Below are 15,824 nucleotides of genomic sequence, written 5' to 3' on the forward strand. Positions count from 1 at the left end.
TCCCTGGGACGTGTCATTCAAACACATGGGTTCTCCTACCACTGCTATGCTGATGACACCCAGATGTACCTGTCGTTCCGTCCAGAGGACACCACGGTTTCAGCACGCATCTCTGCCTGCCTTACCGACTTGTCAACATGGATGAAGGACCACCACCTACAGCTGAACCTGGCCAAGACAGAGCTCCTGGTGATCACAGCTCAAGAGTCGCTCAGTCACAACATCAACCTCAAGATAGGCTCCACCATCGTGAGCCCAAACAAAGTCGCCAAAAACCTTGGCGTCATGATTGATAATGAGCCGTCATGCTCCAACTACATCAACTCAGTCACCCGGACCTGTCGATTCCAGATGTCCAACGTAAGGAATATCAGACCTGTGCTGACACAATATTCTACACAACGACTGGTCCAGGCCACGGTCCTGTCCCGCGTTGACTACTGCAACTCACTCATGACAGGTCTACCTGCTTGTGCACTAAAACCTCTGCAGATGATCCAGAATGCGGCAGCACGCTTGATATTCAATCAACCCAAAAGGACCCATGTTACTCCTCTGTTTATTGAGTTGCACTGGCTACTGATTGCCGCCCCGATCAAGCACAAGGCATTAGTGTTGTGGATCGGCACTTCCCTCATGATCCGATTCGATCACGATTCGGGAGGTAGCGATTCGATTCGATTCGATTCTATGCGATCCGATCCGATCCGATCCGATCCGATTCAATTCTACAATTCATTGCAATGCATTACATTTCTACTGAAAGCAAAGCAAATGTTCAGTCATGATGAGGCAATACAAGTAGTCAGATACTGAGCAACAATTTATTGACTGTTTTCTGTATCAGTCTGTATCAGTCTTGCAATGTTTTGAAGTGCTTTTATTTAATTTAACATTCATTTGCTCCCGAAATATCCATGGAAGTAATTGAAACAAAAAAAAATTGCCGAATCGATTCTGGAACTTGCCGGATCGATTCTGGATCGTCCACTTCCCGCATTGTATTGCATCGCAGAATCGATCATTGTTGACACCACTACAAGGCATTGACCCTTGCCTACAAAATCATCGCAGGAACGGCCCCTGCTTATCTGAAGGACCTATTAACGCCTTATGTTCATGGAAGAGAACTGCGCTCATCCAGCACAAGCCGACCTGGCTCTGCCATCCAGTCGCTCTATGTACTCCCAGTCAAGACTGTTCTCCGTTGTTGTACCCAAGTGGTGGAACGGTCTCCCATAGGCAGCAAGACTGAGCACATCTCTTGCAGCCTTCAAGAAACAAGTAAAGACCTTCCTCTTTCGAAAGTATCTACTAAACTAATGCTTGAGCTGGCCTAGCCCCAGGGCAGACTCTTGACATGATGTTTAGTTTAATTTAGTTTGTGTGTGTGTGCATGTGTTTGTGTTGGGCCCTTGTGTGTTGTGCGTGTCCTCTTTATTAATTAAAAAAAAACCTTGCAACTGCACTTGTTGTTCTGTATATTTCCTGTGCACTTTGTATTTGCTTGTGATGTTGGCTTGATTATGTCCTCTTTTGAAAGTCGCTTTGGTTATAAAGCGTCTGCCAAATGCAATGTAATGTAATGTAATGTAATGTAATAGTATTGAAATTGGCAGGAATGCTCCTTTAACACCCTGTCAATGCTCAGAAATAAAATAAAAATTACAGCATTTTTACAAAACACGAACAGCAGAAATTCACTTTGAAGTGCAATGAAGAAGTAATGGCAAGATAAATAGGCTACGTGGTAATTAGCAGAAAATCAAACAGCCTACATAACGTTAGATTGAGTTGGGGAACCTTTAAGGTCATCTATTCGGCCCTTGACATAATTTTAATGTTATGCAGTTGTTAGATAGCAACAACGGCTATAAGTGAGATCTCGTCACCCAACGAAATATTTTTGCCAGATGCATAGGCTACAGTAGACGGTTTCCAGAAGCCAGTACATGCCTCTGCCCATAACCATAGCCATTTGTTTTTGATATATCCTGCGATCACGAAACAATTTTTCCAAATGGGCTTGTAGCCTAGGCGAGGCAATGCGGAGCTCAATGCTCTTCAGGAAACCTGCCCCATTCTACTTCTGATTGCCACAGTCAGTGTTTACCTTTCACTTCATTGGCAGACAAACGCACATTGCTGAAAGCGAACGCCTTTTTATTATTTTTTTGTAGGCTTATGACTTTGCGTCGCAGTAAATCGCAATATTTAAAATTCTGAGGAAATGAAGGGCGGTGATATTTTTTAGACCTGGATAAAATGAATTTTAGACCTAAAATCTGGCTGTTTTATAGACTTTTTTAGGCCTACAATTTCAGTTTCTGAATTTGAGACTTTTTTCAGACCTTTTTTAGACCCTGCACGAACCCCGAATTAAATATACTCTGTAGGTAAACTGCAGATACACTGTTAAGCTTTGTCGGAGGTGTTCACTGATATGCTACAAGCTGCTCTACTGTGATTTGCATAGTTTTGTTTACCACATAGTTTACAAGTGAATATTTCGGATTTCTTTTCAGTCTGAATTTGGTTGTAAATGAGCTGAATGAACTGAACTTTTGAGCTGAATGCTTTTGAGCATGATGCAGTTATGTTCTACACGAAACAATATTGCACAATTTCCATCTAGGACACTAACAAGGACAAAAAAATCACCAAAGTGTTCCTTTGTCACCCACCTATATTCACAAGGTAATTTTATGTTTCACAGTTTCAAAATCATTAAAGTATGAGCAGAATATGAGCATAGTATTCTGCTCAATCCAATTTAAATACATTCACAAGTGTGCATCACCAGATTGCAATGACTATGTTTGTCTGCAGAGGGCGCGACCAGCAAATTGTGGGCAAAGCACGCAGCATCGCATTGAAATGGATTGGGGCCATGCACAATGGAGCCTATTGTATAGCAGGCTAGATTCCACTGGCCTAGCTCCCATTGCTGCCCCGTTTCCAAACAAGCAGACGGGGTCAGCATCGGATCTGCCTCCCATCTCCATGTCTACCCCCACCAGCGCACGCACGCACACACACACACACACACACACACCAGCCCTCTCAATGCCCACACACCCCTCGCCAACACAAAACGCAGCTGGGCAGCGTGGGCTCTGTGTGTGTGTGCGTGTGTGTGTGTGTGTGTACGCATTTGCATCTTTTTTTGTGGGTGGGCCATGGACGGGGAGCTTCCCAAACAACACTCCCCCATCTTTTGGTGTTTACCCAGAGAGACAGCCATCCAAAACTTAGTTCAAACCGGAGGCCCTGTGCACAAATACCACTCAGTGCTGCGGTCACGGCTGAATGACGGCAAACAGACCTTCCCATCCGCTCTGCATGTGCCTGAAATGTTTACAGCTTAAGCAGAAGGGATTGTATGGATAAGGTCACCAATAAAAAAGCTGAAGGAGGCTAAGGAATGCATAGAAGCCATGCATAGTTATATGCATAGGTCATGCCGGGCCAAGCGTCAGCATATTACATGGTGGTTTGTGACCTGAGTCACTGTTGGGCCTCAAAATACGTACTATGTGATTATACGCTTCTGAGGTAAACAAGAAATTCATCAACTTTGGGCATTATGAAAAAAAAATCATTAGCGTATCAAGCGGTGTATACACAGTATGTATTAGTATTTTATTATTGGTTTACTTGATTTTATGTAATAAATTAAGTTCTTTTGTTTGAGAAGTATAATATGCTGTTTGGGCATCAAAACAAATGAGGTAGCCTATTCCAGGTTGGTGGATTAGTATCTAACCAAGGAAAGTTAACACAAAGTAGCCCAATTGGTAAGGCTGCTGACAGAAGAGCATGTTTTACTGGGGGAAAGTAAGACCCCTCTTCTAGGGAAATATACAACAAACCCATGAGTAACTAATCCTGCTTCCTGGGATACGGCTCAACTCTGACGAGGAAACATTTTGTTTTAGGAAAAGTTATTGTTTGTTTTGTTAATGGGAAGATCATTCCAGTCCCACAACCAATGAATACTGTATGATGACAAAAGTATGATATATTTATGACGAGGCTTCAATAACAAGTGAAAAGTTCTCCTTATGCATCATATACATAAGGCTCGGTTGCCTAACTTAAACCTTTCCCTACTTAACAATCACTGAAACATACTTGTCACAGTGGCAGCTTTTTGGGGTTACGTTTGTCTTTTGAGTCATGAGAGGGAACCTTTGGTGTCATGCTATATTGGGACCTGGTCAAAGTGTCATGTCCTGGACAAGAAGGGTGTGAGACTGTGCGAAGACACAGGTGTTCATGTTACCTGATTCGGCGGTCTGAAAGTTCACCCAGGGGGAGAAGGGGGAGTTGCCCACATCGGTGGCACAGCGGATTCGCACACTGTAGTTGGAGTAGCAGTGCAAGCCACCCACTTCCACCTGGAATGGCGGAACCATCACCAGGCGCTCAGGAAGGGGCATCTTCCGTCCAGGGGTCTTGGGCACCTTGGACATCTGTGTGTCACAGGAGGCATGAATGTCTATTATAACCCATTGAGTCCTTCTAACATCTGTGCGTCATAGCACAGGAAGAGACAGGAGGCATGAATTTCTATTACACCCACGGCATCTTCCAACATACACAACTTCCTGTGTTTCTTTCTCCGTGTTTCCATATACTGTATGGAGAAGTGCGGGGTGAGTGGAGTGGGGGCTAGGACCGGATGAAGGGAGGTGGGCTGTGGGGCTGAGAGGGCTTGACAGAAGAGAGGAGAGGAGAGGAGAGGAGAGGAGAGGAGAGGAGAGGAGAGGAGAGGAGAGGAGGCGAAAGGAGGGGAGAGAAGAGGAGAGGAGAGGAGGCGAAAGGAGGGGAGAGAAGAGGAGAGGAGAGGACAATGTTGAGTGGAGGAAGGGAAGAAGGAAATGCAGCCATCTCTCCAGGCTTTTAAAAAGAAAAAAAACCCTCTCAAGTCAGCAGGGGTGAAAGAAATTTCCTGGCGCTGACCCAGTCGCTTACTTACTCTCTAAGGCTAAGCTGTTTACATGGCTACACAGTGGACTGCTCATTCAAAACCTCACAGGGCCCAAACCAACCAAGCCAGAGAAGAAAAACAACAACAACCTATTAAAACCACAACAACAAAGGGATTGGATCCCTAGTCGCAGGAAAAGCAAAAAAATATATGACCTGACCACAAAATTCCTTTGTCCAAAGCAAGTGACATATTTGTATGTGCAATATGCCTTGGGTTGGGTTGGGTTGTTTGGATTGCACAGGATTAACCTTGTGTTTTAATAAGGTCATCTGATGACAATTTCAACAACCAAGGGATGAAATTTAACTTTGCAAAATATGAATATTTACCATATACTAACCAGCCATGCAGCCGATAACCGTCACTCCTACTGCTCGCTGCTGAAATTTACATTACTACTTTGTACAAGCAGTCCATGTGTTTTTTTTCTCTCCCCACTAGTGCTGGACGACACTCATACTAGTACTTCTAATCCCACTACTGTATGTCTTCAGTTTTTAAAGATGTGGATTCACATTCCTTCAAGATGCCAACACACATCATAAACACACATTGTTGAATGAATGACGGCACTCATTGTACTGCACTGTACCTGTATGGTGCAGTTCTGCAGGTCAGAGTGGCCGGTGAATCCAGGTGACCAGCTTAAGGTGGTGTTGTTCTCTGTTACCTGGACCACCTGGACATCTTTGGGGGCTCCAGGCACCACTAAAAGGCAAGATGCAAAACTTTAATGTCCATACACTGTGATCAGGTCTTTCACTAGTTTTGTTTTTCTCTATGCTTAAAAGTACTTACTGAAAAAACAATAACACTAATGGCATACCTTTTATGTGTACGGTGCCAGTTCGAGATACAGACAGCCCTCGGTCGTTCCTGGCCTCGCAATAAACCTTGATGCTCTCATTGACACCTAGAAGAATGAAAACAACAGTGTGAGGATGAAGGGAAGGAAGGAATGCTAAATGACGGACTTACAGTGCCACGTACCACAAACTGAAGAACTACGAGGCTGCACCAGCACAGTGAGGAAAAACAGAAATCATGTGGAGGCCAACATCACAAATGACCTCAGCACAAGTACTGTAGATAAACAACGATAACAAAGGATTTGAGTTATGTCTGCAACATGATATGGAAAAAGCCAAGGACAGCATAGTAGTCAACAACAAAAATATTGCAAGTTTTATTGCCATACACTATACTTCATACATTTGCTTTTAGGAATAATGAACAAATATTTTGAATATGGCTGCAATGTGGATAGTGAAAGGTAGAGAGCCCAGTTCTGGCAAAATGGAGTTTATATTTAATTTTGGCAGCCAGTCAAATTAAGCCCACACAGTACATTCTCCGAAAGCCACAGGGTGATTGATTGAAATAGTATGCATTTGTTGGCTTATACACATTTGCTTGTTAGTCATGTGTAGAGCCAGGCCAGTGTACAAACAAACTACACTCCATGCTCCACCTTTCAATTCAAACACTGTTCAACTGGACCTGTAACAACTGCTACACACTTATCTTTGTCTTCTGAGTCATAGATGGCAATATTATTAGCTTCCTGAAAACAAAGCAGCACGTACAGGACATCACAAAAATATAGAACTGGTCTGGGACTGAAAAACTCTGAAGTTTATAGCAGCTTTCCAGTGTAATGAACCATGATTCCCCCTCTCCACCATCACTTGTCAGAACTTGTCATAGATCAGTTGAGCTACCCTTTAAAAAAACGTTCTCCTTGTCAAGGGAAATCCTCACAAAGTCTAATATTGGCCAACCATTCTCAGAAAAGTGGCTTCGCACAGTTATTAGTTATTAGTACATAAACTCCTCATTCAGGAGTCTGCCAACCCGTGTGACTAATCCAAAATGATATAATCAGAGGTGATACCCTTTGGCAGATATCCTTTGAAAGAGAGGACTGTACTCTACGCTTACACAGTCTTAGATGGATCAGCAGACAGTCTGATGTAATCAGTCTTCAGTCTTGAAAAACAAAACCTCTTAGAGATGGAAAATGCATCTTGCTGCTGAATTATATATTGATCCTCTTCTGTAATTCAATCTCTTGTTACAGAAGAATGATATAATACCATAATAAACGTGAGGGAAAATCACTGTGTGGTGGTGCGGAGCAAAAGTTGAGGCATCTTTATGACTTTGCATGTTAATGTGAAGTTTCACACATAAACTTCATACGGTGTTTTAAACACTTGATAAGTGGGGCTTAAACCCCAAAGCAATATGAATTCAAAAGGAGGGACAGCACTACCCCAACTGTGTGTGTTTACCCAACAGTAAAGAAGGTTAAGACCAAAACATTTGACGGGCAATAAAAATGTAAACGTGACAAGGAGTGTAGTCCTTCCTTATGAATTCAGGTCTCATTCATACAAATGTAAAAATTGTGACAGGACCTGATCCTAACTTTACCCATTGATTCCAATTTGTCACCCAGACCAAAAGGAGGGAGGGTCTTTAAAACCCAAACCACGTGCTGAGAGAGATGTGGAGTAGCAACTGAGAAACGTGACATTGTTTGAATCCAGATGACTTGTGTGACCAGCGCAAGAGAAAGTGCTGAAAGCAATGGAAGTGCTCCAGGAAGTTCAGCCACAAGAGGAAGGCAAACATACCAAGGCAAAGCCACACTGCAGATTTGCTGGGAGAGGGAAACTCATGACTGGTATCTTTTTATCTTTAAAACTACCAACACATGAGCAGTGAAGAAAACAAGAATTAAACATGTCAAAGAGTGACAAGAAACATGAATAGTGATGTATGGAGTAGTAATAGATGAGACCATCTAACCCAGTAATGCCCAAAGTGGTGGCTATAGCCCATTGGCAGTGATACTGTAGGTGGGCCGTGAGACGTCCTAAAAACATCTCCTCAATGACAGGGCCGTCGTCAGACCTATTTTATTGGGGCTTTAGACAGGTAGAGGATTGTGCTTTGTGACTAACACCTTGAGAAAAGTGTAATTACTTACACAGATGAAATCTTCCGACCCAAAGTACCAATTTTCACTCACAATACCCGTGTAATAAATCCATTTGACATTGTCTTGAAATTATAGTTGAGCTTTAATATTTGTCTTAACAGTTTGAAAACACACATGAACTGATTAAAATAGCTACAAATGGAGTAAAAATGACCTAATATCTGCCGGGGATGCATAGTTTTCCAAGTAAGTAACCTGTTGGAATGAATCACTTCCTGACCACTGCTTCTCCTGGAGACACGCAGTTAGTAACTTAGTAAGTAACTTAGTAAGTTCCTAGCCCTTGTGTAAATTATGCTCTCGGCATTTTTATCTAATCATTTTAACTTCCGTACATAATATTCATCAGTTGAAACATTTTGAAATGTTTTCTTTAGCTTACATATAAGGAATGTTCATTAAAATGTGGATTAAAAAAAATTCACTGTAACTAGTGTTAAAAACGGGTATGTGCTCTTAAAATAATTGTTCAAGAAGACGCTTTTGCACACCTCTGTAGGTGGGCAGGTGCGTAGGATATTATCCCAGTGGGGTTGTCATTCAAGTGTAAAGAAATCCTGCACATTGTCCATTCCACCAACAAACTTTAATACAACATGAAGAAGGTCGGATGACCGAAACAATGTATTAAAGTTTGTTGGTGGAATGGACAGTGTGCAGGATTTCTTTGCTCTTAAAATAATGAATTCATAGACAAAATCTTACCAGGTGAGCTGAAAAAATGTCGGCGCGCGCTACGCTATTCCAGCTAACTCAAATGAATAGAGGAAAATGAGGCCTTCAAAGAAAAGAACACGGTCCCTAAATTCAAATATGGCAGAGTTTCCCTGATGTTTTGAGGTTGCTTTGCTGCCTCTGGCACTGGAATGCTTGACCGTGTGCATGGAAATATGAAGTCTGTAAACTATCAACAAATTTTGCAGCATATTGTAGGAGTCCACCCCTGAATCCCATAGAAAACCTATGGAGAGATCTCAAAACGGCAGTGTGGAGAACGTACCCTTCAAATCACCTCAAGGATGGTCTAAAATTCCAGCAGAGCGTTGTAGGAAACTCATTGATGGTTATCAGAAGTGGTTGTTCGCAATTATTTTGTCTAAAGGTTGTGCTACCAAGTATAAGGCTGAGTGTGTCAATACTTCTGTCCGGCCCAGAGTTTTGTGTAAAACGGTCATTCATTTGACATTTTTTTCATTCTCTTTTGTGTTTTTTTATTGCAAGACAAACAAATGAAGATATTAATAACAAAGCATTTGTGATTTCAATAATTTTTGGAAGAAATTGAGTATTATCTGACAGAATTGAAAGGGTGCCAATACTTTTGGCCAGCACTGTAGATAGTCTTGCAGTGAGAATGTTTACCATCAATATCAGAGTGATGTCTACTTACTTGGTGTTATTTTAACATTATTGTATTTCAATTGTGCAGTTTATGAGAGTGTCATCAGTGTGTTTACATTTAATTAATTGTATACAAATAATGAACTAAAAAGTAAAATGTCTGTTTTGGGGTTTCTGTTGTTTTTTAGATGGAAGATCGTGATTAAAAAAAATCAGAATCGAGATTTTATGTTAAATAAATCGTGATGTGAAATGTTTGCCATATCGTCCACCCCTGGTGGAAAATATGTGATACAGTTCAAAATATAGGGGAAAAACAATTGTGTTAACGTGTCATCTTCGGTTGATATGACAGGATTGTCCTTTTGAGGAAAAATAGTGTGGTGAAAGTTGTTTTGTGAATTGACTTGTAATTTTAAGGGTTAGGTCTAGTGGGCTGCAGATGTTTTCACATTTCAAAGTAGCCCCTGATATTCAGAAGATTGGGAATGGCTGATACAAACAAACCTGTCAACATCAAACCTGTCTGGCAACATCAGTCAGATCCCCCTTACACCAAGACAAGTGAACACGTGTTTAGCCATTTATACGTTGTCTCTAATAACAACAAACCAACCCCCTTATAATTTGATGACAATTTACCCTCTAGGAATGCCAAGAACACCTTATCGCATGTTATCATGAACAGCCTGTTTAAACGGGCAATCAACAAAAGACACAACACACCACAATGTACATACGTAAAGACAAAAATGTCTAGGAACTTTGCATTCAAAATAGTCGGCCCACCCCACTTTATCATTGGGCCCGTGTGTAGAGTTTAATCTATAGCTGACTGTGTCCTTGCCCATATGAGTCACGCCCATATGAGGGAGAGAGAGAGCGCGCGCGAGAGAGAGAGAGAGAGAGAGATGTTTACCAGCAAACACCAGCGTAGACATAACACCCCTAAACAAAACCTTTCTCCTGCTTCTAGAAAAGCCTGCCCTGTCGTGCTGATCATTCCCGCCCAGGCCGGCCACCCTGACCTTTGGCACAATTCAGGTGTTCATTCAGTGACTGTCAATAGGCTGATATACTACAAGACAGTCTCTCATGAGTATTCTTCTATCAATTCTATTCTATTCTATTCTATTCTATTCTATTCTACTCTGCTATATTCCAATACCCTCTTAAACCTAGCAGTAACTCAAATTTCGCATCACCACAAAGGACACTCTTAACGCAAAGAAAGAGATTTGTTGGTTGCCACTTACTATTTGTGGATGAAACTCAACAGCAACTGCTATATATTAACAATAACAAGTCAATCAATGTGGTATCTATAAAAACAATATGCGACAAGAAGGAATGGCCTCCAGCTGACAAGGTGCTATGTGGCAAAGATCCAGCAGAACAGCAAGACTATAAATCACAATGAGTCACATGTAATAAAACAGACACAAGCTCATGAAATCATCATCATCTGTGGCCTGATGACGCCAAGTGAGGCTTCCCATAACACACTAGTGCAGTGGTTCTCAACATTTTTTTGAAAAAACGCCCCCCTTGAACTCATCATAAGTCTCCCAACGCCCCCTCAACCTCATCATAAGCCTGCCAATATCCCACTTAGTTTTGAAAAATGAAATGGACCAATGTAACTCAATGGTAGCTAAGCCCCACCCCCACTCAGCTGCATCCTTCTCAACGCCTCCCTAGGGCTCCTCAACGCCCCCTGGGGGACTGTGCTGCCCCCATTGAGAAACACTACGCTAGACGACGCCACGTGAGGCTTCCCATAACACGCTATTCACAGCAGCTCCTACTCAATCAGATCAATACAGGCACGGTAGAGGTGACTCACAGCTGAGTCACACCCACCTGAGTTACGGCCAATGTTCAGCGCAAGGAGCAACGTACGGAGGTGGGGGAGAGGTAAAACGCAAGGAGGGAGGGCCAACAGTAAAGTAAGGAGGGAGGTAGGAAGGCAGGAATGAATGGGGGAACTGTGGGGCCACGAGCTGATGCACATAAATGGCCTTGCATGCCCATGGGGACCCAGCTTCGAATCCTGCCTGGGTCAAGTCCCAATTCGACCTTGTCTCTTTCTCTCTCTCCCCCTCATGTCCTGTCTACATCCTCACCATCCTGTCCATGTGAAGCCTAAAATACCCAACAACAAATAATATGCATTTAAAAAAGGAATGTGTGTGGACCTTACCAGGCACGTGCAGCACTGATGGGGAGGGGGTGTAGTCCCCCACCTGCGTACCCCCCAGCCACCACAGCACCTCCACGGGCTCGGGGGGCCCCACGGCAGCACAGGTGAGGTTGAAGGGCAGCCCGGGCAGGGTGGCAACGTCCTGGGGCTCCAGTACAAAGTGGGGCACACCTAGTGGGGACAGGGGACAGGGGACAGGGGACAGCACAGCAGACAGGGTTGGAGATTGGAAATGTCAGAGGATATCAGTTGTTGAAAGTGCACCATAGTTGGACTCTATGCAACACTCTGCCTCATCATCATCATTATTACTCATTATTTTGGGTTACTTATTGTGGTAAGTCCATTAGAGAGAGACAGTGGGTAGTTCCCACTTTAGTTTTATATAATTTGTCTTAAGGAAGACACAGACAAACAGCATCACATGTGGCATTTCCTGTTCCAGATGTCGCATGGTTCACATAGCCGCCAAATAACTCATGAGCAATTGTTTGGCCGGAGGAACGATAAAAATGTAACCAATGCCGCAGCCACATGACTACAGAGACCTTGTTAGGGAGATAAGTACTTGGACGGCACTTCCATGGTGAAGCAGCTCTGTATCAAATTCCATTGGAGGAGACGAGATCCGCGGATAGTGTATAATGGCCATAATGTGCATATGGATGGGGGCCTACTCAGCTTCTGCAATTACGGACTACAAAAAGGGTAGATGGAAACGATTAGGGAGCAAGGGAGGTGGATCATTGGGAATCTTTCAGGGCTGTGATTGGCGATGACTAAAAAAAGCATAAAAAATGTATTCAGAGCACATTGAGCGTTGTTGCCTTGTCATGCCATCTCATAACCTTCTATGGAGAACAGTTTTACAGATATGTGCATTTTCATGTTGGAAAATCAGTAATCCTTGGGACTGCAGTAGTATACTAATATGCATACCATATACTTGCAACTTGCACATAGTAACGCAGGTTTGAGTCCAACCTGGGTCATTTCACACCCTACCCCATCTCTCTCTCTCTCTCTCTCTCCCAACCATATATTATCTGCTCTCTACTGTCCCATCTAAAAAAAGCACACCAAAAAAATCAGTAATTCCTGATTATAATGAGGAAAATATATATTGCTGTACCTTCTACTGTGATCCAGGCGGGTTCGGAGGACATGGTGGTCCCATGCAGCTCCACTTCACACCAGTACTTCCCCGCATCCTGCTGCTGCACGTTCCTCACACTACACATGTGGACACAGAGAGAGACGACCTGAGTGATCATGGAATACCGAATGTTACAAAGGAAAAGGTGCCGCACACTGTTCTCATTGGCAAAGTACGATGGCAAGGTTTCGGTCAACAAACCAACATAACATCATACCAACATCAAACACAAAAGATGTGAGCAAGAAAGCTTTTAAATACAATATAACACACTTGACAAAATAAGAGTTAATATTAAATACTTGGGCATTATTATAGACTAGACATATACTTGTAGATCCGACCAGCCATAAACATTAGAAACGCCGTCACAAATGCTGTCAGTGCTGTCTTACATTGTTCAATACATGGAAATACCTTGACCACATCACCTGTACTAAAGAAAAGAGGTGTGTCTGAATGAAAAGAAGCTATAGCATCACACATTGGTTGTTTATTACTTAGAAAGTGGTTCAGCCAAGGGGAATTTTTACAATGCTATTTTAGCTTCAGGTGCACACAACACAACAGCCAAACATCAGCCGTCGTGTTGGTGTGGCTGTGTGTATAGTGTAAAGATGGTTTACTCCACGTAAACGTTCACGCTTGTTAACACCATTCCCTTGACCCACTTGCCTTCAGGCCGAGCGGCATGAACACACACACACACACACACACACACACACACACACACACACACACACACACACACACACACACACACACACACACACACACACACACACACACACACACACACACACACACGCTGCTGCAGCCGTGAGATGAATGAGCTTTCATTGTGGCTGAGCGATGTCGTGTGATGTGACGTGGCGTGCGGCAGCAAAGCTCTCAGAGGGGGTCCGACTGCACCAGAGACGTGTGTGCTGCGTACTGCAGCGGCTGGCACCCGTGCCTGAGATTAACGGCAATGACCGCATACATCCCACTAACGTTATGGGCGCCTTACGACTCACGACACGTTACTGGCAGTCTACGTCCCCATTACTCACTCAGCAGAGGGGGTGGGGTGTTGACCACTTTCCAGTCAGCCTCCCCTGACGAGGCAACCTACCTCAGAGACCCTCTCCCAACACACACACACACACACACACACACACACACACACACACACACACACACACACACACACACACACACACACACACACACACACACACACACACACACACACACACACACACATCACACATACATGCTTCCAGTCTCCTTACTTTAGCTATGCTAAACAGAAAGCCATTGAAAGCTGATTAAGTCAGCAGGATAGAATCGCACCCCCTAACCCCTTCCGTCAGCTTCCACTCCCCCACTGATTCTCTACCTGCCCCCCCTCTAAATTCCAATAGATCATAAAGAAAGCGAAAAAAACAACTTGTTAAAAGATTAGGGCAATGGCTTGCCCCCTATTTATGGTTTTTGGACTGTTTCTCCATAACACAGAGAGAACCTACACCAAAACATGACACGATGGCCAACATGCTCCCGATCACTCAAGCTGTGCTTACAAAACACTCAGGGGGGCTTTTTCACACTCAAGTGCACTCAGGCGGAACGTATACGATACTAAAGTGCAGGGAACAGTACATGCTATATAGGTGCTAGGACAGAGGCGGAGGTCGACGGGAGATAGTCAGAGTTGTGTCTACCAGTGGCTGTAAACCTGGGCTGGTGTAAAGCAAGTCAGACGTCACACCTCCTTACCCACCAAAGCCCAAACAGCTTTATGATCGTCCTTAAGATCAAATCAAGTCCAGTCGGTTTTATTGTCAATTTCTTTACATGCACTGGTCATACAAAGAATTTGGAATTACGTTTCTTACTTTCCCATGCAGACATAGACATACTTTAGGTATGGACATAGACAGTATAGACATAGACAGTACACATGCAGACATTTTAAGTGCAAGACTGGACAACAGAAGGCATGTAGCGAACATCAGGGCCGCCGCTAGGCATAAGCAGAGTATGCAGAGCGCTTGGGGCCTCAACCACTTTGCCCGCAAAATTGGGGCTTCCTAAATTGAGGTTGACCAAAAACATCTTAAAAGAATATTTACAAAACATGTACGTATGTATGTATTAGTTATTAATTGGCCTGTTATTTTTTTTCTTTATAAAAGGTGTATTCCATTACTCAATTCGAGATGATTAATTATGATGATTTAATTATGAGGGGGGCCTCCTGATCAGTTATGCTTAGGGCCCTAAAACCTTAGCAGCGGTCCTGGCAAACATCCTTCAGATCAGACTACTCATCTCTGAGACATTTCGGTTTCTACTAAACCACAACTAACCCCTACTATGTGGTGCACCTGACTAAAAGAACAGAACGGCATCTGTGTTTGGTCAGGTTTTTGGTTTATATTCAAATAACTTTGTCAATCTTCTGTTGACTCACCAGATTGTGGAATTACTATTTTGTTGTAACAAAAAAGAAGAATATTAGTGCGGTTAAGCAAGGAAGAAACCAACATCAAATCTTCAGAAAATAATGTCAACATAGAATCATAGCAACATCAGTATTTAATGTAGCAGCTTTTTTATACATTGTAGTCCTTTGCTGAGCCAACTGACCCTTATGACCAGAACCTGCCATGCATGTAGGTCAGATAAAGTCAACAAGGTTCATTGGAAAGACAGAGGGAATAAATAATGGTGTTTTTATTACCTGAACAAGTTGTGGTGCCCACCACTGGATGACAACATGTAATTCCCAATATTGCAGCAAAACCATGTCTGTATTTTAAAAAGTCTACACAGTATATTGTTCTAATTGAGACCTGACCACCCAAACACTCTGCCAAAAAAAATTAACCAGGCAAAGTTCCCGTCCAAGTAATGAAAACAGCTACAGACTGACGGGAGCTCCTTTGGACTCCTATGGTTAATGATAAAAAGCAAATAATTCAGCCGAAAGCTAATGCAGGGGCTATCTAAACATCCACTTACTTTGAAGGTCAACATAGCTGTATAGAGGGGCCTTCTCTCTCCATGTGGCTTTGAAATTCCTACACTACAGATTCCCAAACTTCGAAGAGCAATACATGACCTGTTTTAGCTC

The 15,824-nt window shown here is 43.0% G+C and overlaps 1 protein-coding gene across 1 annotated transcript in view; it reads right to left on the reverse strand.

The window, feature by feature from the left end:
• tyro3 (TYRO3 protein tyrosine kinase) overlaps positions 1-15,824 on the reverse strand; it is a 32,451-nt gene that overhangs the window by 14,363 nt on the left and 2,264 nt on the right. Inside the window, exons 3-7 of the mRNA XM_063184428.1 lie at positions 12,680-12,780; positions 11,548-11,718; positions 5,823-5,909; positions 5,589-5,704; positions 4,286-4,475 (exon numbers count right to left, since the gene is read on the reverse strand). Coding sequence (XP_063040498.1) covers positions 4,286-4,475; positions 5,589-5,704; positions 5,823-5,909; positions 11,548-11,718; positions 12,680-12,780 — 665 coding nt within the window. The remainder of the gene's footprint in view (positions 1-4,285; positions 4,476-5,588; positions 5,705-5,822; positions 5,910-11,547; positions 11,719-12,679; positions 12,781-15,824) is intronic.

The sequence above is a fragment of the Engraulis encrasicolus genome, chromosome 19 (genome assembly GCF_034702125.1).
Source record: "Engraulis encrasicolus isolate BLACKSEA-1 chromosome 19, IST_EnEncr_1.0, whole genome shotgun sequence".
Classification (NCBI taxonomy): Eukaryota; Metazoa; Chordata; class Actinopteri; order Clupeiformes; family Engraulidae; genus Engraulis; species Engraulis encrasicolus.